The sequence below is a fragment of the Triturus cristatus genome, chromosome 1_2 (genome assembly GCF_964204655.1).
Source record: "Triturus cristatus chromosome 1_2, aTriCri1.1, whole genome shotgun sequence".
In the NCBI taxonomy this organism is placed as follows: Eukaryota; Metazoa; Chordata; class Amphibia; order Caudata; family Salamandridae; genus Triturus; species Triturus cristatus.
Window position 1 is genome coordinate 153,780,936 of NC_140580.1, and position 27,179 is coordinate 153,808,114.

Consider the following 27,179-nt stretch of genomic DNA (forward strand, 5'->3'; position numbering starts at 1 on the left):
AAAAACCAGGACGGGTTCCCAATGCAAGCGCCAAGATGCCCAAGGGTAAGTTGAGCGCTATATAAGAACACATAATAATAATAATATGTATTTAGCTATGCAGCACATTAGCCTGGCTGTTGAAACATCTACTATTCCTTAACATGGAGGGAAAGTAAGCACCAAACTGAGTGACACGCCAGGTATGGGACCACATGGAATGAAATATTGCCTTTCAGGGAGAAATGGTATAGTCCAAAGCTCTGTTTTTAATATAAAAGCTGGACCTTCAGAAGTCATATTACTGAAAATACAAAGATTTGAATAAAATATTATTTTCTACAAGTGCTCGTGGAAGTCAATTTCTATTGACTGGAATCTAGAGAATGCTAAAGTGATGCTGGTATTTTACTGACAACTGCTGGTCGTTTTCTATCAAGAAAATTAAATAGAGGCAGTTGCCAGAAAAAGGAAGAAAAAAGTCCCTCAGCAGAAAGCAATTCTGGTATTTTACTGACCACTGCTGGTCATTTTCTATCAAGACAATTAAATTGAGGCAGTTGAACAGAAAAAAGTCCTAGGACTGATCTCCAGAGCCCACAATGTTCATACACATATAAGTACAAGAGGTCTCGAATGCTCGACCTAAAAGGTGGGCTGGCTAAAGGGAGAAAAGAGACCTATGCGCCTGAGGTCGGAAGGTTACAGTGCTGGGGCCTAGCTTTCTTAAGCAGCAGCCTGTGGTAAGTCTCATGTAGAGGTAAGACTATGGCCCACACTTCTAGCGTGATTACCTAAGTTCCTGGAGCATGTGTCGTCATCCGGGGTATCAGGGCAGCCTGTTGGTGGCTAAAATAGGTATCAAGCACTCTGGTAAAGGGACAATGGTGATGAAGCAGCAATCTAGCCTGTAAAAGGAGCAGTATGGTTACTTATGCCCGAGAAACAGGAAGTTGTTATGCTTTGAGTGTACTGACATCAGACAAAAATAAATCATATCATGCCTGACTTAATGAAGTCAATGGACCGCAACACAGTCTGCTAGACCCCTATGTGCGCTATAGGAATATCCAGATGTAAGTGTGGTGTGGTAACTGGTATATGATAAGCTACGTGGTAGATGATTAACAGAAAATGTTGGTATGTTAATAATCCCCACAAACAAATAACTCACATATTTATCATCCCATTATGATAATCTGCAAAACGTACACTGACAATGTCGCAGTACACAGAGAGCCCAAAAAACAAGTAATATAGTGCACATCAGAATGAAATGGACAGAGATACATCACGTGAATTGGTGTCAAAGGGGAACATGGAAAAAACATTTTAGAGCAAGAATGCATGTGGACAGACTCCCATCAGGCGACTTACTAATTTCGTTTATAACGTTTGATAGAAAATAATGCAGCATCATTTCATTAATTAATTGAATTTCTAAAAGCCGACTGCACCTCATCTTGGGAATGGGAATACTTTTAAAAATTGAGACCTCTACCCTTTCTATGCTCCTTTACATCATATTTTATTTAAAACAGGCTTCTGGATTATTAATGCCATTATCTTTACAGTGTTGATCAGCTACTATTGGTCGAATTGAAACTTCACAAAAAGCTTTGAAACTTTAAAAAATTAAAAACATAAAAACAGTAGTCAGCTTAATTGGCAGAAGAGGGAAAATATTATGACTGCTCTGAAAGCCATTTCTTGCACCCAGCCCTCTCTGCTGGCAAAATCCTGAACCCTACTATCATACAAGCCCCTCCGCCCAAACATTCCCCACCTGTGGATCTGGCCTACACTTTTGCAACCGACACAACGACTGTTCTCTGTAGTGGCCCCAAATTGTCCCCATGGTCAGTGCTTAACTTAAAAAAGAATAAGTGTGGAGCCTGGAAGGTTTGTCAGAAGCCCACAGCTGGCCTATTAAATGTCACCATGCCGAATACCAAGTCTGTGTAATCTTGCTTCTACGTCATGCCTCTTTAATCCACCACTAGACACTTCCTGCCCTTTATCTCACTTTTGCATGTTCTTTTTTTCTCCCTTTGTCACGGTTTTGCTGTTTATCTTTTCACGCTACTTTCCCCCTTGTATCTTTCGCTCTTTATCACGCTAGGTCAAAGTCTGATGAGGAAAAGCAAGTGCTGACCCTCAAAAATAAGTGCAGGTGGGCCCTAGGCCCACATACTAAATAAGTTAATGACACAGCCACTAGTGTGGTGGGTGCATGACCGGCTTGCCCCTTTTTTTGGAATGGTTACCTAACTGGTGACGTTTATGATGGAGGGGTGTGGGGTGGATTTAGACACAGACCCTAAGGTGGGGCTGCTGCAAAACATGTCATGCTGGACAGTGCAGGCCCCACCTCAATTACTAGCTCAAATTAAGAACTGCCTACCCTGTCACCTCAGTCAGCTCCTTGGTAAACAGCGTTTAGTTCGCATGCTAAACAACGCATGCCATAACAACGCGGTCGTTACAACAACCGCGTTGTTTTTTCGCATACCATTACAACGCAAGTCGGAACAACGACCTGCGTTAGGGGGCAGATCCAACACCTTCCCTAGTGTCCGCAAAGACTGGTGTTGGAATAGTAAATTATACTACTCCAACATCCACTGCCCCCTAAAAGCAAATCGTTGTTCCGACTTGCATTGTAACGGTATGCGAAATAACAACGTGGTCATTTTAACCCTTCCACTGCGTGCGTCGGCCAACGGCAGTCGCGAGCACTACCTCCGTAGTGCTGCACACATCCGTTGGCCGACGCGGCCCCGCCCGCGCACGGAAACGCCCGCACTGCCTCGGTTAATGGGATAAAGACTGCGTTGTTATGGCATGCGTTGTAAAAGCATGTGAAAAAACGTCATATATTCCAGCTCTTAGCCTCGTATTTGCATGGCAAGGGGATACAGCAGTTCCTACAGTGGCTTCCTATTGTAGAATGTCCCTTAGGCAGGTCATCCTGCACTATAAAAAATGGAATCTGGAGTTCCAGTGGTGTTGATTAGTTTTGACTTCTGAGGAAGTCGATAGATATTGGAAAGTGTCAACCAACTGAACATAACTTCATGCGAGACGGAAAACCCGTCACCTAGCACTATTTTTGACAAACAGCAACTTTAAACGAGACCTTTAGAGGCATGCCTTTTGCATTTTTAGGTCATTTGTCAACTCTATGTTTCTGTATACTTTCCAATTCCTTGGAAGAGATGCCCCTCAGTTAAATTAATCAATTTGAATTCACTCAATGGGACGTCACATTTCGTAATGATCCCACTCATTTGTCACAAAATAACAAGTCGCTATTTTTTCCCAACAGATGACATGGCGGCACTGGTGAAAATATTCAAAATGGAGCCCTTGCATCATAGAGACGATAGAGGAAGAAAGCAACACCAAACTCACGGAGTAAAAGTTCAGAGAAAGCTGGCTTTCGAAGGACCCAGAACTGCCATTCTTCACGTGAACCGTCGCTACTCTAGAAGATGGAAAGAATCGTGTATGACTACAGGATACATGCGTGAAAGCGGATTCAATCTTTAGAGCAACCCCCCTTTCCGGGAATAGGTGATGGGTGCCAAATTTACCTTTGATCAAAGGCCGCTGTGTTCACCAGGTAGTTGGAGTGGTAGGTGCATGTGAAGGAGTAGTTCACAGGCTGGTTCTTCACGATCAGGGTACTGTCATTCGACACAATTGAGTTGTGGAAGTGGTAAATGGGATTTTTGAACTGAAAAGAGAAAGCAAACCGTTTTTGACATCCTTCGCTTTGACAAAGTATTCCATGAATCAAATGTTGCAAAAATCCTGTCCCATTTCTCTGTAGCTATGGAGGTCATGTCTAGAGAGGGTTAATCTTGCTGCTTTGTAGGTGAAGTAAGCAATTGCTTTTACATAAATTCAATAATAGTTTATGTCAACACACTTCACAGTTTTCTACAACAGTAGTGGAGAAACAAGAATTTTCAGAAGCACAGTAACACTAAATGAAACAGGTGAAGAAATGTAATCTTGATCCTATCTGAAAATAACGAGGAGTGCGTCAAATTCACGCGTAGTCAGCACTCAAAAATACTGTGGCGTAACTAATGTACAAAAAGGAGTGGGGTCTTTTACTGAAGGTACTTTATTTTGAAATATATGTGTTTAGACTGTAATTAATAAAGTTACTTAAAAATGTGCATATTAATATGACAGGAGAAATTAACAGAAATGTATTTGAGTGAGATGCTTAAATAGGATGAGTGCAATCAATATTTGACTATTCACACGTATAATCCGAATTAATCATGTTTAAGTTGAATGTTAATGTTTATTGCATTATACCCGTGCCTATGAGAAATTGCATTTATTTCATTTTATAGAGATAGGCACATATTTGTAATCCAGCGCACTAGCCAATGTCATAAATGTAATTGCGGCCTAATGCATATGTTAGCCTAATTTCATGCATAATTTAATTTTATTTTAACATTCTCTGTTCAGTGCAAGCTCACGTTGTAATCTCACGTTTGTCTATGTTCAGTTTTCACTGTGGAATGGTTGTGTCATTTTGTTTCCACTGCAGGTGTGGAGAAGCTTCATTAGTTAGAATAAAGAAGTTTTGTCTGAGTATATAGCAAGGCAGGAGAAAAAGGAGTCGGTCGAGGAAATAGCGGTAACAAGCGAGGAGAGGAGTTCTCATGAGACAGGATTGACCAAGGACGAGAAGAGATAATGTGCTATCTAGCTGGGAGAGGTGCTGAAAGTATCCAGTCATGCCAGATCTATAGAAATTTACCAAGGAGAAGTCACATGAGTGTGTCAAGTCAATGGCAGATGATATTATGTGCTGTGTTTAGTGAGGGATAGAGTCCATCTTAGATTTCTTTAGAGAGCAGACCTATGCTTCTGCTTGCATGGCTTTAAGCTACTTGGCCCACAGTCGGAGTGTCTTCTACTGAAGATTCTGACAGCTGGCCCTTTCTTATTACCTTACTTGATTATGTCCTCACTCAAATGTTTTAATTTAGGGTTGTCCTTATTAAGGTAGTGTAGGGAAAGTTACTTTACTCACGCTTGTTAAAGAGAATCATCTGATACAATTTAACCTTCATTTCTTTATCTTGATCGCCTGCATTATTATTCTAGAGTCAGTCATTTGCTTTGTTCAATATAAGGTACATCTCTTAAGACGATTTGGACTAATTCTGATCATTTTGTACTTTTATACAATTATGCTGAGATTGATCTACATCGATGTGTTTCTAAATTTATAAGTAAAACCTACTAAACTCAAATCAAAGAGTGGAGTGGATTAATGTGTGGCCACATTGGGTGCACGGTATTGAGATGCAAATTAATGAGTTTTCACTTTCACTGCTCGCTCTTCTAGAAAGGCCCGTGTTCTCTGAAGAAACTGTGTAAATAGGACTAGACTTTAATATAGCTCAAGCACTTAAGTTGATTTTTAATTTCAGCAAGAGTTGGCTGTGGCAGTCTATAATAGCCTATGCCATCTCAACACAAAACACAGAGAGAGGGACGATAGGTCCTACCCACTTAGCTTGTAGTTGTTTAAAATGGTTTGGGTCTTTTTGATAAGGCCAATGGGGGGACAGTAAGAAATCACAGCACCAAGCGAGAAAGCACGCAGTGTGGGACATATCCCGTGCACCCTTGAGGCAAACAGACCGAACATTATACATCATAACCTCCACTTCAGCACATATCAGTTCCAAATCTGGATCCTGGCGAAGTGTCCTTTTAAACCTGCTATGCAGCTGGCCAGGGGCCTGCTATGACTCCAAGGATTGTTAAACTGTAAACATTTGATGTTGATGTTGACTAGTTATTCCATATACTCTTTGTCTTACCACAAGCTCAGGCTAGGATCTCTGATCCAATCTTGACCAATTGATGCACTTACGCTTCTGAAAATGTAGCGCCATCCAGGGTTGCGCCCTGACGACACATATCTCTGAGAAGCCTATGACAATGCAAGATATTTGCGGTCATCCCCAACCAGGGCCATTACCGACACAGATACAGGGGGACCCCAAGGCGCGCCATCCTATGTCAAACTGACAACACTCACACATATCCATTGACATGCTGTTGGCCTCTGGGGGCTGGGTCATTTTTTGATTGGCGCAAACTCAACTCGTTCAAAGCTTGACACCTCTGCAGCTGCCGCATAGGTGCTGGAGCATTCGTCCACTCGAATACACTGCAGAATGCAGCACACATGCTAATTGTCATTATTAAATAATTGTTTATGTGCAGGGAGGGACACCTTCCTGCACATAAACAGTCATTAGTGGCATTTTGCTCTTTCTATGTGTGCTGCGAATGCAGCACAAATAGAAAAAGCAAAAACGAGGAGAAATAAAAGTATTTGTCCTCTACATCATTCTAACCCCTGCGCTTGCATGGTGTTAGTTTTTGGCGCTCCCTCAGATTTACACCTCCCTGTAAATCTGGGACAGCGTCAAAAGCAATGGGTGTTGCGGTGGAACGCCCACAGCAACACCCAATGAACTGTCCTTTCACACTAAGTGATGCGTGTGAAGGGGCCTTATTTACAAGGCAGCATTAAGCCACAAAAAGTGGCAGCATTAAGCCACAAAAAGTGGCTTACCACTTTGTGAATATGGAGAAGGGCATATCACCACCAGAACGTTGCTAAAAGTGATGTTCTGGTGGCAATATCCCCTTGTAAATATGCCCCACAGTGTTGCAATGATCATGTTGTTGTTGTAATGCTGCTATTGTGACATGTCTTGTATTGCTGTGGTTTGTAAACTGTGGTTGCTATATTGTAGTTGTGTTGTCTGATTGTTGTGCTTTGAGGTGCTGTGACAGTGTTGTAGACGCATACAGAAATGTTTGTGGCACTGTTGCAGTTCCAGTGTAGCAGATGGAAAACAGTAATGCATTGGTAGTGCCTAGTCCAGCAGGGCTGTAATGATGTGATGTTATAGTTTTGTACTGTTGTGTTAGTTTTTTTTCAGGGTACAATGTTGCATTTTCAGTGTACAAACAGTAGGGGGACGTTGGGGACACTACATTTCTTGGGGGACAATAACAGCCTTGGGTACTTTCTATTGACACTATATAAAGTGTCCACAGTCTGCGAACTGCAGGCTTCAAGAAATGTAAACAATTGCATAGGTCTGAAGTGTTCAAAGAAAGAAAGAAAGAAAGAATGAAAGAAACAAAGAAACGAAGAAACACACAATGAAACGAAGAAACAAACAAAGAAAGAAGGATCCAGTTCAATTTAGACTGGTCCAAGTAATGTGTACAGCTGGTAAAATGAGGTACCTCACAATTGGTGGCAACTGGAAGATGATGCAGAGTTCATGGAATGCAGAGGGGCCTATTAGAGGGAGGTGGACTACACAGTAGTTAGCCAGGTTCTGCACCTGCAGGGTATCTATTCAGTCATCAGTGCAGATTACTACCACATTTAATGAAAGTCAAATCATACCATAAAATGACTATCCTTGCAAAGTCTTGTACAGAACACGATTACTGACCTACCCTTAATTCATTGGGTTTCCCTCTTTTCCTACTTCACATAGTTGTACCATATAAACTGCTAGTATTTGCTCGTCAGAATCTGAAAATTACTTTACATTTTCTCGAGTGTTAACTATAAAATGTATTCTTTGCAAACTTTAAAAGCGATTCGATGTCGGTGATCTTTTTTTGTTTCATACAATCTAAAAAGTTTACCAACGTCTCGATTTTGAGGTGAATATACACAAGCGCAGAATCTCGACAGCCTACATGTTGCACCTGCAGTATTTGCAAGAATTAAGATAAGCGTAAGACAAAATCTTTTCAATTTTGCGCACCCCTACTAAGTTGCCACCTACAGCATGATCAACCAGCAAAATGGTCGAAACATGCGCCAGATTAAACTCAAGTTATTATTATACGGTGTCTTAAATCAGAGAATACTCGCTGAGGTCCCCAAAACGTACTCTAAATGTATGGTGCACACCCAGTGAACTGTATCACTTGTTGATGCTGAATCTCAGACCATGAACTGTCCACTTAGCCAGTCTCAGGTACTTTATAAAGGATAACAAAGATTTGTTTAACAACGAGTACTCTGTCATTGCTGAGGTCGACAAAACAACTTATACACACATAAACTGGACAGTGGACCAATTTCCTCCAACAAGTACCAACCTTAGAAAATAGACCAATAAATAGCTGAACGCAAAGTAAATTCTGTGTGCCAGCTTCAAAGGTGCCCTCTGTCCAAGGACACCACCCTTGTCAACAGGGTCAATCCTATGTGTCTCTTATATTGAAGCTGCACCACCTTCCAAATATATATAATCAGATCGTTTCACATTGAGTCCATATTGAAGAGATGAATGTGATTCTTTCTTAAATGCTTTTATTTTTCTTTATAATTAAGCTACAGCCGACGCGTTTCGTTCTGAGAACAGAACTTCTTCAGGGAATTCATAAATCTCTCGGAGCAAATATAAAATATGGTGCTATGAGGTAATAATTTCCTTGTTATAATGAATATTGATGTTGCGCTTCTAAATCTTATGATAAATTTGACGTCCTTGAGTAACAATCCATAAGCTTCGAGTGAAGAATGATGATATGATAGTCAATTCAAAATAAATACGGGCGGGAATCGGGACGTTGTGAGATCGTTTTTGGGCGTATAGGCCTTGTCGAAATGGCATGGTATATATTGGGTCCGATATAAGAAACGGACTGGATATTTTGAATTGACTATCATGTCATCATTCTTCACTTGAAGCTTATGGATTGTTACTCAATGACGTCATATTTATCATAAGATTTAGAAGCGCAACATCAATATTCATTATAACAAGGAAATTATTACCTCATAGCACCATATTTTATATTTGCTCCGAGAGATTTATGAATGCCCTGAAGAAGTTCTGTTCGCAGAACGAAACGCGTCGGCTGTGGCTTAATTATAAAGAAAAATAAAAGCATTTAGGAAAGAATCACATTCATCTCTTCAATATGGACTCAATGTGAAATGATCTGATTATATATAATTGGAAGTGGTGCAGCTTCAATATAAGAGACACGTCTACAAAACAACTATTTGAAGATCACTTCTTGGTGATTCGAATCTGCTTACCTCAGATTGAGTTCCACAGTATGATTTGTTTCTGGGTGATAGATCCGGAATTGTGAACTGGTAGTACCCGGATTCAACGATTCCGTTGTAGCAAATCCCTCCGAGAGCCAGCTGGTGGATTTCCCATCCATAAGCACATTCGGGAATTTTGGCAGTGATAGACTTGGGATAACAGTGTACCATGATGACATCTGAAATGGCCAATACACATGTAAATTATGTTAAAAGAGTACTTTGATCATTGTGTTAAACACAAGACTGCAACAATGACCATCTCACAATATTGTCAAGATTTTGTAACAGCTTGTTCATTCTTTAGTTTGTCTAAAAATGAGAAAATGGTTGGAAATGACTATCCTTTGCGTAGTACTCCCCTAGATGTTTACCTTCACTACCCCATTTTTGCTGAACCCGTTTTTGTTAGCATTAGGACTCTGCCCAGTTAACCCCTGCTAGCCAGTGGTAAAGTGCATGTGCTCACCTTTCCAAATATGGAAAAGTTGGTATACCCCCAATTGGTACATTTAATTTGCATACAAATCCCTAATATGTGGTACTGCATGTACCCAGGGGCTGTAAATTAAATGCTGCTAGTGGGCTGTGGCGCTTATTGTGCCATCCACCAAAGTAGCACTATAAAACATGTCTCACACCTGCTACTGGAGCCTGTGGGTGACGTTTTAAAACTGCCATTTCAATCTAGCAAAATAAACCATTTGCCAGGCCTATATTTTCTTTTTGAATTACTTATAAGTCACCTCTAGGGTAGGCTCTACAGGCTCATAGGGCACGGTGCATGGTATTTAGGTATTTAAAAAGTAGGACACATGTACTTAAGTTTTACATGTCCTGGCACTGAAAACCCTCAAAAGCCATTGTTCCCTGCAGCAAGACTAGCTCTCCCAAAGATTAACACTGGGTTACCTTAATACATTCAATAAGGGATTAAGGGTGAGAGGTGAACTCTGCTCTACCAGTGGAGTTTGCAGAGTTTTGCCAACACCGTACTCTGCTGGGAGCACAGAGATCTGCAAAAAACTCAGATTCCACAGCACGGAGGATTTGCCCTTGCCACCCACCCACCGATTCCGGTCCCGCCTCTTCTAGAGTACCGGTCTTTATTTGGCCTGCAGCACTCACCCTCAGACTTGAAGCTGTGGTGCGGGGGGAGGATCCGGAGCACACCCTGCTCTGGGGAGTGGGTGCACCCTACTGCTGCTACCCATGCCTCATGGAGTTGCCTTATCCCCGCTCTGGTAAGTGGGAAATAAAAAATGTGAAAGAATCCCTTCTGGAGGCTACACAAAGCTAAATTCCCCTGAACTGGTGGCAGCAGCAGCGAACCAACGGAGCCAAGCGCAGAGAGATTTCCAGGAAGCAGAGCAACCCCTGGAAGATCAAGTGTGAGTACCTACCCTTACCGAGGTTGCCTGGGGTGGGGACGGGGGACGTCAGTGTGCCCTGTACACAACATAGGGAGGAGCGGAACACTGCAGAATTCCACTGAGTTTTTATGCAACTGCGCAGAATTCCAGAGAGTGCAACTTTGTGAACTCTGCTCTCCACTATAAGTGATAGCATCAGTTTGGTAACAGCTAGAAAAATGCTTCTTCTACTCATTTGAATAGTTCTTTAAAATTCTCTTTAATGGGATTATTGGATTTTAAATTGCTATTCTGAAAATGGCACTTTTGAAAATTTTATATATATTTAAAGAACAACGGTTCTTTTGGAAAGTGTGTGGATAAATGAACATTTTAGGCACAATGGCCGATAGTTCCCATAGTAGGATGCTGAAAAAAAGAAGAATACACCATACACACAAAAGAAACCCACACAGTTTCAGCAGATTACAAACTGTATTGTACATATTTATACGCAAAATAGTGCAAAGTGTCCCATGTGAAGTGAATACACAAAACACAAGAGTAAAAAACCAAAATAAAAATGATAACAAAATCTAGGTTTCCAGAACAAATAAAACGACCAATTGCATTGAATTAAATAACAATGTATCCCTCTTTCACAGTCAAAAAGTGTCAGATAGGATTTGTTTTGGTGCAACTCTACAGCACTGAAACCCCTTATGCAATACGGGGTCTCATCAGGAACACCAACTCATGGGGGACATCTGATGTGACATGGAGCCAGGTGCAGATTTTTTTTTAATTAAAAAAAGTTTAAAATGCACATGTCTGGCTGGTCGTTGCAAGACGGCTGGCCAAAGAGACATTAGCATTTTAAAGCGCACAGCTCCCTGCTGTCACCCGACCAGCACTGGCCGTCCCGTCACTCATTTCAGGAAGGCTAGGTTGCTGAAAAATAAAATGGTAATAAATACACTTTATTACCATTATACCTGGGCTTTTTCAAAAGGATGGGGTTGAGAATAGAGGAGGATTTAAGGAGCTGAACAGTAGCGTGAGAAATGCAAGAGGCGGGCAGTGATGGGAGACATGGCGAGTGTCAGGAGAGGTGGTCACTGTCATGAGAGGTACACACTGATAGAAGACGTGAACACGGACAGATGAAGGGAACCAAAGGGGAGAGGTAGGCAGTGAGATGGGAGATGTGGGCAATGATGGAGAATGGTGGGCAGTGATTGTAGAGTGCAGCAGTGACAGGAGAATTAGGTGCTGCATCGAGATGTGGACAGAGTCAAGAGAGTGTTCTATGAGGGGCACTGACAGAAGAATATGGGACAATGAGAAGAGAAAAAGAGCATAGATTGAGCCATTGTCCTGTATCCCAAACGCATCAATAAACATCTGACTGTAAAATTGCATTAAATTTCCTCTCCTCATCATTCGTGCTCCACATTTTCTCCTTTACCTAAAACATGTTAGAGTTTAAAAGGGGGGGGGGGGGCAACACAAAACATGATTCACGAGTGGGACTCTACATTACAAGGTTTGAGAATCTCTGTTATAGAACAATCAGTATTCTAAAATGGCACTGAAATAACAATGCAGTCGACGAACTGTCGTCATCCTAATCAAATTTCGGACCCATGTACAGAACAGATGTTTCTCCTCAAAATCCAACGAGGTCAGATTTACACACATTTAGATGCACAAAAAAACTATTAGTGCATAGACCCTCAATGATAAATGAGGATCTGCAAGCGTCTATGTTCTAAGATTTTACAGAAGGGAAATTCTGCAAGCCGAGAAGATTTTCCACATCATACATTCAGTGTGAGGTATGGGAACATGGGTGGTTTCAAGAGAAGAGCAAATACTGGCAAAGCAGTGAACATCAACAATTTCACAACTTTATAGGTGATGTATCTGAGTGTTGTCCCCAATTTGCAAACCTAGGATTAGCAGCAAGAGGAAAACGTCTGATACGAATGTGCAGAATGGATATGAAAACCTCCCAAAACCACTTGATATTTCCTAGAACTATGGGAGTAGAGGATTATCCAGCAAAAAAGTAAAGATATATTTGCACCTCAACTGTACATTTTCAACTGGCGTAAAATCTACTGGTTTAGAATTCGGACATGAATCTAGATTTTACAGATTTAGAGATAGTACATTTCCACAAAGAAAAATATAGACCTTTGAATCCTTCTTGTTACCACTTTGATTAGCAACCAGCCCTTTATTTTTATTTAACCCCATCCAGGCGGCAGATCTCCCCTCCCTGCTTTCCCCCCCTCGTACCCTCCTGCTATGCTCTGCTACCTCAAATCACCACTGACAACTTCTGTTGGGTGCCTGAAAAGGTCGCAGTTTATTCATATCACAAAAACTTTATACAATTGTAACGCATTGTTCATGGTCATGTACATATTGCATGGTTATTCTTGCCCCAGCTCTATCAATCAACTGGGAGGGAAGGGAACCCTTTCTGCGTTTCCTGCTTCCGGGTTTAGGCTTCAGCTTGCTACCGATTGGGCGGGTCTCCGTTTGGACCTGTCCGGGCCACAAGTGCCGTCCCGCTCGCCCTGTGACCTTACATGGGCCCTCCCTTCTCCCAGAGGCCCCTGCCGGCTGGCATCCCAAGGGCCTTTCTTGTGTATCTACTTTAATTTCTTGTGACTGGGTCCTTTGTTTTTGTCTCCTTCTGAGCCCCTGCCGTGAGGCATCCCAAGGGTCATGGGGAGAGCATTGTCTCTAATCCTTGTTGGCGGCGTGCCGCCCTTTTGGCTCCCTCAGTGCCCCTGCCGTGCGGCATCCCCAAGGCATTGCGAGAGCCTCTCATCTATCTTCTACTGGGTTCTCCCCTTTCTTTTGTTAATTTAGTCTGTCTAGCTCCTCCGCTACCCTCCACCTTGCAGCTGCGACGCCCGACTCTTAGGTGTGGGTGGGTGGGATTCTTCTCTGTTCGCCCTTGGCCCGGGGGGGGGATTTGTGATCACCATCCCGGTGACCCCCCTATTATTCCCCCCTCTGGCCCTTGAGCGCGACCCCTGATTGGGGGGGGGCTCGCTCACGCCTTCGGGGCCAATCCTGGCCCCCGTCGGCCTAGCCCTTATTCAAATCCCTGAGGGGGTTGGCCGGGGGAGGGGCGCCGCCCCCGGACGGCGTTTTGCCCGGGCCCCTATCGGGTCCGGCTTTGCCTACCCGGCCCGGGTTCTAACCCCATCCAGGCGGCGGATCTCCCCTCCCTGCTTTCCCCCCCTCGTACCCTCCTGCTATGCTCTGCTACCTCAAATCACCACTGACAACTTCTGTTGGGTGCCTGAAAAGGTCGCAGTTTATTCATATCACAAAAACTTTATACAATTGTAACGCATTGTTCATGGTCATGTACATATTGCATGGTTATTCTTGCCCCAGCTCTATCAATCAACTGGGAGGGGAGGGAACCCTTTCTGCGTTTCCTGCTTCCGGGTTTAGGCTTCAGCTTGCTACCGATTGGGCGGGTCTCCGTTTGGACCTGTCCGGGCCGCAAGTGCCGTCCCGCTCGCCCTGTGACCTTACATGGGCCCTCCCTTCTCCCAGAGGCCCCTGCCGGCTGGCATCCCAAGGGCCTTTCTTGTGTATCTACTTTAATTTCTTGTGACTGGGTCCTTTGTTTTTGTCTCCTTCTGAGCCCCTGCCGTGAGGCATCCCAAGGGTCATGGGGAGAGCATTGTCTCTAATCCTTGTTGGCGGCGTGCCGCCCTTTTGGCTCCCTCAGTGCCCCTGCCGTGCGGCATCCCCAAGGCATTGCGAGAGCCTCTCATCTATCTTCTACTGGGTTCTCCCCTTTCTTTTGTTAATTTAGTCTGTCTAGCTCCGCCACGCTCCCTATGGTTTCTCGATCAGAGGGAGCTCCCCCCTAGCCGACTCCTACCCCCGACTGTCATAGGAAACCCCTCTGCTCCAGAACCCCCACGATGTTCAGCAGGAACATATCCATCCCCACCCCTGTGAGGTGAACTCCGTCTTCGCTGTGATACCCCGGGGATCTTAAGTTTATGAACCCATGCCGTACGAAACCCCAGCCATTCGCCTTACATACTTTTGCCATGGTGATATTGAGTTTATTGACCCCCAGGTCGATTGCCCCCCGCCAGGTGCTCCGCACGATGATTTCTGAAAAAATTATGTCCGCGGGGCGTGTCATTCTTGCTAATGCTGTGAGGCCCTTCTGCATGTCTTCCAAGAGTGCCTTTCGCCCCATTGCTGCCAAGTCATTCCCGCCCAAGTGGACCACCACTGCATCTGGCTTGCTGCCCCGCTGTCGCGCATCCCGCGCCATGGACAGCAGCTCTCCCCATCTCATCCCGGGGCGCCCCCACCATTCTATGTCGGTGTCCCGTAGCCAGATGCCGCCAAAGTTCCGTCTAGCCGCTGCCCACCGCTGTGCCCGCGTAACGTACGAGTGCCCCACGATCCACACCTTCTTGCGTGCAGCGTCCGAGCCTAGAAGAGAGGGGGGGGGGAGGCCTTAGAATAATGCTGGGCGTATGTAACGCTTGTACGCGTCGGATGCCCACCGCCCTATCCCCTTAATAGCGCCCCCCCCATGCCCAGCCCTGCCGCCGTCGTGGCCGCCCCAATCCTAAAGGAGTGCGACCCATATTCCCGTGCGGGGAGGCCCAAAACTTCTAATGCCTTCCTCATTACCGCTATAAACTGAAAGCGGCTGAGGAAAGATCCATCTCTGTGTTGAAATAGCGGCCCCGTCTTCCCCTGCACGCTCTCTAGGTGCCTCTTTAGCAGACATACCGGGCAATGATCTGCATTGTCCGTGCAGTGCAATCTGGTCCATACTCCCTTGCCTGTCTGGTCCGTCTTGGACCTTCTTAGCAGTATGTCCATGTGTTCATCCTGCATGACCACCCCTTCTCTTTGTATGCATGCTGCTCCTGCATCCACCACTGAGGGGGCTACCATTTCGCTGACCCTATATGCCCCGAAGAATGCTACTGCAAACGCTGCCCGGAACAGCTTGACTTCATGCCTCGAGGAGCATATCCCGTCCAGGGCCCCCAGCATTGCCTGAAGTAATCTGAAGTGGATGGGGCGCCTTGCATCCTCAGGTGCCCGCTGTAACCTACCCCACCCTTTCATGGCCATGCGGCATTCAAATGCCCCTGTTTGGTCGGCCTGCCCTGCCAATTTCGTGTAGTATGCTACCGCACTTAAATGTGCTTGTGCCCAGGATTTTGATTTCCCTTCCTTGAAAGCCCAGTCGATGAAATCCAGGATGTCCCTTTTTGCGGCCAATTGCCCCCTCTGTAGACCAGCTTTAGCCCTGAACGTTTCCCACCATTTCCGGTACCGGCTGTTGGTCTTTGGGGCCAGTGCATTCTCCAGCAACCATCTCAAACCGCTTCCACCCATGCCCACGCTTCCTCCGGCATCGGGGTCATCTTCATGTCCGCGCCCGGGGCCAGCTTCCTGAATCTTTCCCACTGGAAACGAGAAATAGCATCTGCCACTAAGTTTTCCACGCCCGGAATGTGCCTGGCCCTTATTGCAATGTTCCCTCTCAACTGGCAGCCCACTAACTTCCTCAGCAAGGCCGCTACTGCTGGGCAACGCGCCGCTCCTGTATTGATTGCCTGCACCACTGCGTGGTTGTCTGACCACAAAGTGATCTGTCTATTCGCTAGTTGAGGGGCCCAGATGTGGAAGGCTACCACAATGGGAAACAGTTCTAGTAGTGATATGTTTGTGGTTAGCCCTGCTGCGTGCCAAGCCTCCGGCCATGCCCCTGCCGACCACGTCGTCCCCAGAAGGGCCCCGAAGCCGTACCCCCCTGCTGCGTCAGTGTAGAGTTCCACTTCACAGGCCGGAGCCCAGGGGGCCCGCCAGATCAGGGTGCCGTTGAAATCTGTTAGAAAACTCTCCCATTGGACCAAGTCGTCCCTTACTCCCTGCGTAATGCGAACCCTGTGGTGCCTCTGTGCCAAGCCCCTCGTGAGCCAGGCTATCCGCCGGGCAAAGGCGCGCCCTGCGGGGATTACTCTCATGGCAAAATTCAATTTCCCCAGTAGCTGTTGCAGCTCTCCCAGGGTCGCCTTCTTCCGTTGCCTCAATCTACGTATGTCGTTGAGCATGTCCGCTACCTTGTCAGGTGGCAGCTTGCATGTCCCTGCCACTGAGTCCAGTTCTATCCCCAGGAACGTTAGTTTCGTTGTGGGACCCTCGGTTTTCTCGTGGGCTAGCGGGATGCCAAGCTCCTGCGTCAGTGCCCTGAAACTAGTGAGGAGGTTGGCGCAGTCCTCCGTGTCTGCCCTACCCACGAACAAGAAGTCGTCCAGGTAGTGGACCCGCCCCCCACTCGGCGTCCGCTGTCCCAGTTCCCACTCTAAGAAACTGCTAAAGGCCTCGAAATGTGCACATGAGATTGCGCAGCCCATGGGGAGGCACTTATCGTAATAGTAACCCCCATCCAGTCTAAAGCCCAACAAGTGATAGCTGTCTGGGTGCACCGGTAGTAGTCTAAACGCTGATTCTATATCAGACTTGGCCATGAGGGCCCCCGCCCCTTCCTGTCTAACCAGGTCCACAGCATCGTCGACCGAGGCATAGGCCACCGAGCATGCTCCCTGATCCAACCAGTCGTTGACTGACTCCCCCTCCGGGTATGATAGGTGGTGAATCAAGCGGAATTTGCCTGGCTCCTTCTTGGGGACTAATCCCAGCGGGGATATCACCATGTCCTCTAGCGGCGGAGTAGGAAAAGGGCCCGCCACCCAGCCCAGCCCAACCTCCTTTTCCACCTTTTGTTTTGCTGCCTCGGGGTCGTCTTTGACTGACTTCAAATTATTGCTCTCCCGCGCCCCCTTAGGGCCGTAATATGGGATGGGGAAACCTTGCGTAAACCCTTCCGCCAATAGTTTCCTGTCTGCGTGTTTGTGGTACCTGTTTAACAGTTGCAATAGCCTGCCTGCTCTTATGGGTGTAGGGAGCGCCTGTCCCCTGCCCCCTTCTCCCCCGGCCCCCCCCGTTGGGGCCTGCGCCTCATTTCTTTGGTTCTGCTTTTGGTTTCTCTGCTGCTTGCCCTGTGTGACGCCGGCATCGTATTGCAGGGTGGTTCCCCCCGCATGACCCGCACTCATGCTTGAACTTGCATGCGGCCCCCCACTTGCACTCATCCTTGTCAAACTTCCAACACGCCTTGTTGGATTTCGTGGCTGTTTGTCCCCTTCCCTTGGGATCCTTCCCGTACCCTTCAAATTTGCCCTTACTCCCGTAGGGGCGAAAAGTAGACTCTTTCACCCCCACACCTTCCCTGGCTGCCACCATGTGTTTGGAATAGCCCTCCATGTCTTGGCAGTCCCAGCCTATCGTTGGCCATACCTGCATTTTTTCCCTGAAACCCTCATCGTATTGTAGCCATGCATTCCCTTGGATATGGCTGCTGCGCCTCGTGCACCTTCTGCTCGTATAGGATCAGCGCCGCTGCGCACTGCGGGAATTTTTCAATAAAAACGCACGCTAATGTCCTAAAGGCTTTCAACCAGTTTTCTATGCTTCTGTCCACCCTGGGTTTCCTGGGGCCCCTCCTGTCTTCGTCTTTCCTGTCCTGTGTGGTGAGATCCAAGCCTGCCTGCCTCACCTCGAGCAGGGAAAATATGTCTATAAATTCCTTCCTCCAGATTCTCTCCTTCACCGGGAGTGGGATGAGGTTTGCCAGACTCAGTAACCTCGTTGTCGTGGGAGGGTCGCTTGGGGATGGGCGCATATACTCGCTTGCTGGCTTGCCCTCGCCTACCCCGGCTGTGGCTGCGCCCTCCCCCGTCCTGGCCCCTGCGTGCTCCTGTCGCGCTTGCTCCGCCTCTGCCCCCTCTCCCTGGCTGCCCCCTGTGGGCTCCTCGTCTGCCCCCCCGGCTGCCTGTGGCCCTTGTTTGGCCGCTCTGTCCACCGCAAGGCTCCTTGTTGGCCCCCCTGCCGTCCAAGGTGCATTCCCCGGGAATGGGACCCCACTTCCTGGCCATTGCCACCAGGGCACCCAGGTTGGAGGTTGCATCGCCCCCCCCTGCCAGGCCTCCCCCAGGCCTGCGCCTGCTTGCCAGGGCGATTGTGTGTGCCACGGCCCCCTTACTGTCGCGCTGTGATCAGTACCTGTCTCAGCCTGTGGCTCCTTTCTGCTTTGTGGCCCCAGCCCCCCTGGCTGCCCCCGAGCGCTGCGTGGTAGTCCATGCTTACCCAGGGTGCTCTGCGTGGGTCCTTCTTGCGGGGCCGCCGTGTTGGCCACAGACCCCTCGCCCTCGCTGCTCTCGTCCGAGTCCGAGCTGCACACCTGTACCGCTGCTGGTTGGGTCTTCCTCCTGGATGCTTGCGACGGGGTTCCCTCGTTGTTTGCCCGTGTTTTGCTCCTGTGGGGGGGCGCCGTGTTGGCTGCAGACCCCCCCTTCTTTGCTCTCTTTGGTGGTGGTGGCGGTGTGGGAACCTGGCCCTGTCGTCTCCCTTTCCCAGGGGGGGCTTCTTTGATCTGCTGCTCCATCCAGCTCCTGCCCTTCAGCGCCACCAGTGCCCTTGCCTGTTCCAGCATGTCCAGTAGATCCTCGTCCAGATCGTTCTCCTTGCGCTTCCTTGTGTCTGCTGTCCTCGTGGCTGGCTGCTCCTGCAGTTCCCTGAAGCGGGCCGGGGGCTGCTTCTTCCTTCCTGTTGCCCCTTTCCTGCTTGCCATCCTCCTTCCCGGTTCTCCTCTCCTTTCGTGCTGAGGTAACTTGCTTTCTGTCTCCTCCCGCCGTGTACTGCCCCTTTAAGGGGGCGCGCCCTTCTCCAACGCGCTCCCCTCCGCTGGGTGTAACTGACGAAGGCGGAAGCGTGTGCAGACCAACGTGCGGGCGGGAAGCTGCCTGAGATGCTGAGGCGATGCCGGGCAGCTCGCGGTTGGTGTTATTCCCGTTTCCGCTGTCCCCGGGGCTCCTTCAGTGCTAGCTGCCTTTTCCCGCTGCCTGCGATGGGGGCGGCCACGTTCCTCCGCCTTTCTGCTGTTGAGGACTCCGTCCCGTGTCCCGCGGTGGCCGGCTCGCTGGTCGGAGGCTGAAGGAGGCTCGTGTCCGAAGCCCCCCGGGCCTCGGCGAAGCGTGGGCTGCTTCTTTGCTGGATCCTCCGCCGTTCGACTCGTTTCAGGCGCCAAAGTCCGTTCACCGCTGCCGCCGCCGGTTGCCTCCAGGTGAGCCCGCGCCGATTCTTCTCTGTTCGCCCTTGGCCCGGGGGGGGGGATTTGTGATCACCATCCCGGTGACCCCCCTTTTATTCCCCCCCCTGGCCCTTGAGCGCGACCCCTGATTGGGGGGGGGCTCGCACACGCCTTCGGGGCCAATCCTGGCCCCCGTCGGCCTAGCCCTTATTCAAATCCCTGAGGGGGTTGGCCGGGGGAGGGGCGCCGCCCCCGGACGGCGTTTTGCCCGGGCCCCTATCGGGTCCGGCTTTGCCTACCCGGCCCGGGTTCTATTTCAGCATTCGTTATGTTTTAAACTGAGAAATTATTGTCTGATTGGTCCATGTCTATTTTTTAGACTCTTCTGTGAGCAATACTCGCTCGACACATTCCACGACAGTGGTACCACCTTGCTGCAGTAATTGTTTATCAAATTACACCAGTACTTAACCGTTGCTATTGAATCTCAATGGGGGATTCCATACTGGAAAGCCTGGAAAGGATAGACTTAGTACAAGGTACATCAATTTCCCTTATACATTTTTTTTTCTTTCTTCTATTCCTTCCTTGAATACTTTTGGACTATGTTTGCTTCTGGAAAGCGACCACCTCGCACAATATTGAGCATTAGATTATACATTTGCCTAAAACCAAGCATAAGAATGAGTTGGAACATGATTGGGAATTTGAAGCATAGTATGGCGATTTCCTATGAGATCATCATTGAGGCATCATCAAGGCAGTATTGTCAGAATACATAAACAAAGATTGAAAATTCTGATCAAATATAGAGAGAAAAAGACACAAGTGGGCAACTGCCAATATAGGTTTCAATTCATCCAAAAAAAAAAAACGCTTTTTTGGAGAGCTCTACTGCAAGGCCTTGGGAATGCTCACGATCCCGGTTTGGTGCCAGCTGTGAGCCATTCTGCATAGGATGCACATTTTGATCAGCCATCATCCGGGCATTAGACTTATGCACCTCAAAGTTTGACATATGCCATTTATTCAGTGAGACTATTAAATGACTTTATAACGGAAGGCCCAATGGAACCCAATATTACACCAGACAGCTCCCAGATCACCCATTTCCTTCCACTCTTTGAGCGCTCTGTGGCTACCATTGGGTTGTTACTAGTGCGTAACAAAAAAATAAATACATTTAACTTCTCTATCAGTCTTTGTCTTATATATCTTTTTGTGTTATGTGGAGCGCCCGAAGTGCCAAAATTAAACAGCATTTATCTACTGTATCTGGGTCTTCACAGGCCTAGTTTTACCATGGATTGATTTTATTCTGTATATCCCTTGTTTTTAGTGTATAGGATCAATCTGGCCCTATTTATTTTTAATGTTATCATGAGTATTCTATTTATTTATGAATCTTGTATGGTGGTATGCTGGAATTGTTGTATCTTTCTCTTTTTTATGTCTATTGCTTATATGGTTCGCAACCGATAATAAAGCTTTATTGATGATGATGATGATATCTTTTTGTGTTGGGAACTCCAACTGCCTCATCTATATATGAGCGTGACACCGAATGTGCGAAGAACCTTTATGCGGGTCCTCTTTTGTACACAGGTGGCACATGGATTCAAATTTGAGAAATTATACATTGGCCTGGCTTTTGACCAGCTGACGTGCAATGTTTGCATCATGTAGTTCGGCACTGTATCTTTCTTAAGGGATGTGAAACAAATATATTGTGCGTTTACTTTCCTGTGTGGCAATTGCAGTAGACTGAGATTGGGTTTTAAATGACAACACCCTAGCTAAACTGGTAGCTAAAAAAAAATACTGCAAGTGATTAAATGTGATTTAAAATGGGACTTGCGCTGTGTGAAAAGGGAGGCAGCAGGGACTATTACCCTGAGCAGTTCTTTTCTTGTCTGGGTGTATTTTTTATCATTATTTTAGACATCTACCTGTATCAGTTTTAGGGCCTCATCTTTTGAAATATGTAAAATATCTAATATGGGTTTCTATACTATACATCAATTATTAAAGATGTAATAATGCATCTCTTGCCAGAACACCTGAACCACAAGAAAACAAATACTGTCGCAGAACCTAATTTTTTTTTTAGGGGGGACGGGGTCTGTAAACGGATATCAGTGCAATTGCATGACCACGTTGGAGATAGGATCAGTGGTGCGAGTATGTATGTCACCGAACCAGAAAATCTACCAAGGTGCGTACACTTTCACTTCGAACTGTATGCATCGAATGCACATACATAAAGCAAAATCCAAGAGGTTCCAAATACGCACGCGGAGGGCCGCCAGCCCTAGTGTAACTTGCAATCCAAACTAGTGAAATGGCCAACTTGGTGGGCTCAGAGTGTGAGGGATTATGTCTACAACACGATTCATAAAGTACTCATGCATTTCAAATATGTTACCATATCTATAAAAGCAAATGCTTCTTCAAGTGATCTGCATTGAGCTAACAGACATCTTGAGTCCATCAGTCAGTCAGACAGCTCTTAATGACGTTCTACACTCAGACTTACTTGACCTTGATGCTCATCAGTCTAATGTAGGTGATAAAGCTGTAGAAGTAGTTAAAATGGTCACACTCAATAGAATGATGCCGGAAAAAACAAGAAGGTTTTCTACTAAAATGGCTGTTTACACACCACTCTCGCCTTCTGCAGGGATTTACCAGGGATTACTTTGTTCAGAATTAAGCTGCTCATATATCCAAGTGTACAAGATCCTTATTGGTATAAATTTCCTTAGGGACTCAGAGTTGAAGCATGAGGGAAGTCTACCCCAATACAATCCGAAGGTAAGCACTCTGAAACCAGGCATAGGCAACGGATCAGTATGTAGGTCCATCTATGTATCTATCTATCTATCTATCTATCTATCTATCTATCTATCTATCTATCTATCTATCTATCTATCTATCTATCTATCTATCTATCTAGTTTGCCGAACGCACTATTTAAGTCAGACCAACTGCTTTGGGCCGATTTCTTTACTCCGCTGTTTAACCACGTGTTTCAATCAAATAGCTTACCAGCATCATGGAGAAGAAGCATACCACACCCGATATTCAAAGCTGGCAGCAGATCAGACCCAGCAAACTACAGATTAATTGTGCTCATTGATGTAGAAGCCAAAGTGTACGCCTCAAACCTCACAGATATCGAAGATTGGGTCACTTCCAACAAGATCCTCCCAATCTCACAAACAGGCTTCAGACCAGGCACAAGTACAATGACCAACCTCTTGGCCTTGAACCTCCTTGTTGAAAAAGTGCAACAAAAGTCCACCAAATGGTACACTTGTTTCGTGGACCTGAAAGCAGCATTCAACATGGTACCTAGAGAGCTCCTATGGCAAATGATGAAAAAATGGGATATCCCGCCAACCTTACTAAGAGCCATAATAAAACTGTACTCAGCCACTTGAGTACAGGTAAAGTTAGGAAATGGAGAGAGAACCACAGTGAAGATTCCAACGCATAGAGGCTTAAAACAAGGGTATGTGCTAGCCCCCAGAATATTTAACATCTTCACAGCTGATCTAGACACCAGGCTGACAGAAGCCCAAAGTGACCCCCCAAAGCTAGCCAATCACTAAGTTAGAAGTCTGCAATATGCTGATGATATCGTTCTATGCAGCCAGACCCCGACTGGCCTACGGCGTTTGATCACAAGACTGTTGGAAAACACAGAGGTGCTTAGCTTATTGCTAAATTATAATAAAACCAAGGTCATCTGTTTCTCTGCAAACTCCAGCGCCCACAACAAAAAATATAAATGGCTTGCAGCAGAGAACATCATAGAGCAGACCAGCTCATGCAAATATCTAGAAGTGGTGATAGATTCCAAATTCACACTTAAAAACCATCTTATCAAAAGACGAGCCCAGGCGAACAAACTGCGTTTTGCACTAAACAAACTAAGATTGAAATTAATGTGCCCTTCTAATTCCCATCTTCTACAAGTAATTGCTGCTAAGTTTCTTCTAACGCTTACCTATGGTTCCGAATTATTCAAAGGCAAAGACGCAAATGTTTTGAATTTACAACAATCTTGCCTTTTCAAACAATTTTTTGGGATTCTGCAATTTACATCCCAGTTGCAGGTTAGATTGGAATTCGGACTACTCAACCAACTCCCGGTAAGGTCAGCAGCAATACTCAAACTGTGCTGGAAGCTGAGAGCAGCCCAAGAAGAATCCTTGTTAGGTCTCTGCTGGACGGAACTAAAGAACCAGCCCAAAAGCAAGAACGATAGGCCTCCCGCGCTTGAGCAAGCGTTAACCACCCTAAACATGCATGAAGTATGGGACACAAACAAAAGCTTCCAGTATTTGATAACATGGTAAATACTGCTGCTAAGCACAAAGCCTGTCTACTGGCTTGCAAAGAAGAAACACAGATGGATTGTTCTACCCTCATATGTGGTCTGGTCGCCACAGCTGTACCTAGTACATCACATATCCCAAACAATACAGCACTCACGGCTCTTGATTCGAATGGGAGCCTTTTGCTCAAAAGATCAAGTCTTGACATGGAGGCAAACATGGCCGACTAGTCTGTGCCGTCTCTGCGGACATGTGGAAGAGTCAGTATTACATCTTATGTGCATCTGCACAGCCGTCAGTACATGGAGACAACACTTTTTACTTCCAGCCCTCCGTTCTCTTCAGATACGATTATGTCGTCCCGGGGTAATAGCATTACTAAACAACCAGTCACTACAGCTTGCATGCAGGACAACAAAGTTTTTGCAACAAGCCAGAAAACTGTTAAAGACCACATCAAACTCATTTGTATGACTTCAGATCTAAGTCTTGCAGCTGCCCCATTCCATCTTGCAAAGTGTAATCTCATAGTCTTTGGAAAAGAGGACAGCAGATATCTAGTACATCTTGAACACAGATCCAATTCCACCACGTCAGATGTAATTATGCTCCATTTCCAACTTTAAGATTGTTACATGACTCTGTACTCCCGCATATCGTTTTGAATCTCGTGGCAGCCACACAATGCACAGTACAGGTTTGCAAACAATGTGAATTAAGGATATCTGGACACTTGGCATGCACTTGTACATAGTTGCTTTCTCCACAGATTTTAGATGCATAATGCTTTATTTTAAGACTTGTGCCTGAAAATTAAATTATTTTTTAGCAGGGTTGCTTTTAGAAGGGAAAATGCAATTTTTGTACACGAAACCTTTGCCCAGTGGCAGCTCCAAACTGATCAAAGTGACCGTATAACCAACGTATATGAGGCTAGCGAACACTCTGCACTTTTTGTACACTAATATGATCTATCTATCTATCTATCTATCTATCTATCTATCTATCTATCTATCTATCTATCTATCTGTCTGTCTGTCTGTCTGTCTGTCTGTCTATTTTTGCGTCTCTGTCGCCATCTGGTTTCTTTCTCTCTCTCTCTCTGTCTCTCTCTCACACACACATACACACACACACAAACATACATGCATTCGAGTACACACAAACACATCATCTCCATCCCACACACAATTACCCTTATAACAAAACAACATAGGCACCACAACAAAAATACAAACATGCACTTTCATGTATGCACATAGGGGCTTATTTATGAGCCCCTTGCGCCAGTTTTACGCCGCTGTTGTGTCACTTTTAGTGATGCAGCGGTGGCGTAAATAATGCACCATGTCGCGCCATATTTACGAAGTGACGCATCTAGGCAGATGCGTCACTTCGTAAGCCCCTGCGCTACATTATACCTGCGTCAGATATAATATATGCAGGATGAGCGTTCCCCAGCAAGAAAGGGTCGTACGAGTGGCGCAGCAAAATCTATAAGATTTTGCTGCGCTGCTTCTAGGACGCAAATGCGTCACAACCTTACGCGTGCCTCATGGCAGGCGTAAGGGTGACACAGGCCCTTTCAAATGGGGCTTGCTCCATGTGAAAGGAAGATTGCTGGAGTTGTGTCAGGCTTCCAACACAACTCCAGCAAAGCGCCACTTTTTGCGCTGACAGATACGTTAGTTATACTGACGTATCTGTCCTTCCTTGCGACATGATGCGTCATATTTACAATATTACGCATCATTGGTGTCGCAAGGAGGGCGCACTGAGAAGTGGCGCATCAGTGCTTTCACACAGCGATGCACCACTTCTCGTAAATGAGGCCCAAAGATAGGACAGATTCCATACCTAAGAATAGAAACCACACGTTTGCGCATGCAAACTCACATATTAACACATACATACATACCAAAACTTGCATTTTTTGCTGCACACGCACAATTACATACGTTATAGAGATAAACCAAAATACGCACCCAAGAAACTCATAAATCCTCAAGCACATACATACAGTTGCACAGTCACAGACGCTAATATACCTTGACTCTAATACACAGACGTAGAGGTGCCAACGAATGCACACGTTTATACGCTTACCGATGTACCGAAGTAAGATGCACAAATACAGACACACTTAGACAACACATATTCAAAAACACACGTCAGAAGGTGGCCCTATCAAGCAGAGCGTATTTTGCACTTTACCCTTCGATGCACTTCAAAGTAAAGTTGGCATTGAGCTGACCACAGTATGTGTGCATTGTGTGCATTCTAGAGAGAGCTCTTCTGAGTAAATGAGTTTGTAGACCTAAGAACGACGGGTTCCCTTGAAGTCAACAAGGAGGAGGCACCAGATGGCCTGGGAGCAGCTGCTCAGGCTATGACTGGGAAAGATGCAAGGAACTGATGACTTTTTAAGTCTCCTCTGACCCCAGTTCACAATTTACCCGCATGCATGATCCCAGGTGCGTCTGATCCTAAGAATGGAAGCCGTGGAGCCTGCGCGACACTGGTGATGTGGCACCAGGGCGTCCCGTGCTTACATGTAGCACGCCGGGGCCATCGCTTACCTGCTTTATTCGGAAGACAAGGGATAGCAGAGGCTTTTGCTATGAAGACCAGCAGGTGAATGGCCACGAGCACCATCTCTTCTGTTGGCAGCTGGGCACACCACTGAGGGAAACAAAGATTTGAAATGTTAAAATAGGATTTTTTTTCCATATATTACACAAGGTCAGTGAAAACTAGTCATATGGGCTGCCTATCCTTTTTCACAAAACCAGGTCTCCCTATCTATGGCTGACTTACCGAAGGCATCAGGATGAGGGCCGCGGCATCGGAGGGTCGCCTCCTCCCACATGGACGTCCCGCTCTCCACGACACTTCTCCCTTCTCCCAAAGCGCCCAGCCGCTGCCTTTGTTCCAAGTGCAGCACTTTGGCCGCGTCCGCCCTTTTAAAGGCTTCCAGGTAAAAGGAGTCCGCGCTTCAGATTCGTGCCAGTGAGGGGCATTGTTCGAGCTGAAGAAGGGGTGGCGGCGGGAATCACTCACACCTGTCTTCAGTTTCTTCTGGTTGGGGACATAAGTTTCTCTCACCGTTTATGGAACGGGAGTGCGATATTGTGTCATACAGAAAAATAATCACAATCTTATTTATTTTTTGCTACTTA

General features: G+C 46.3%; 1 protein-coding gene across 1 annotated transcript in view; it reads right to left on the bottom strand.

Moving 5' to 3' along the window:
- Positions 1 to 26,937, bottom strand: part of TECTB (tectorin beta) — a 148,102-nt gene extending 121,165 nt beyond the window's left edge. The window contains exons 1-5 of the mRNA XM_085614753.1: positions 26,818 to 26,937; positions 26,580 to 26,682; positions 9,119 to 9,309; positions 3,576 to 3,718; positions 3,394 to 3,466 (exon numbers count right to left, since the gene is read on the bottom strand). Coding sequence (XP_085470879.1) covers positions 3,394 to 3,466; positions 3,576 to 3,718; positions 9,119 to 9,309; positions 26,580 to 26,682; positions 26,818 to 26,826 — 519 coding nt within the window. The 5' untranslated portion in view covers positions 26,827 to 26,937. The remainder of the gene's footprint in view (positions 1 to 3,393; positions 3,467 to 3,575; positions 3,719 to 9,118; positions 9,310 to 26,579; positions 26,683 to 26,817) is intronic.
- Between the last annotated feature and the right edge of the window lie 242 nt (positions 26,938 to 27,179).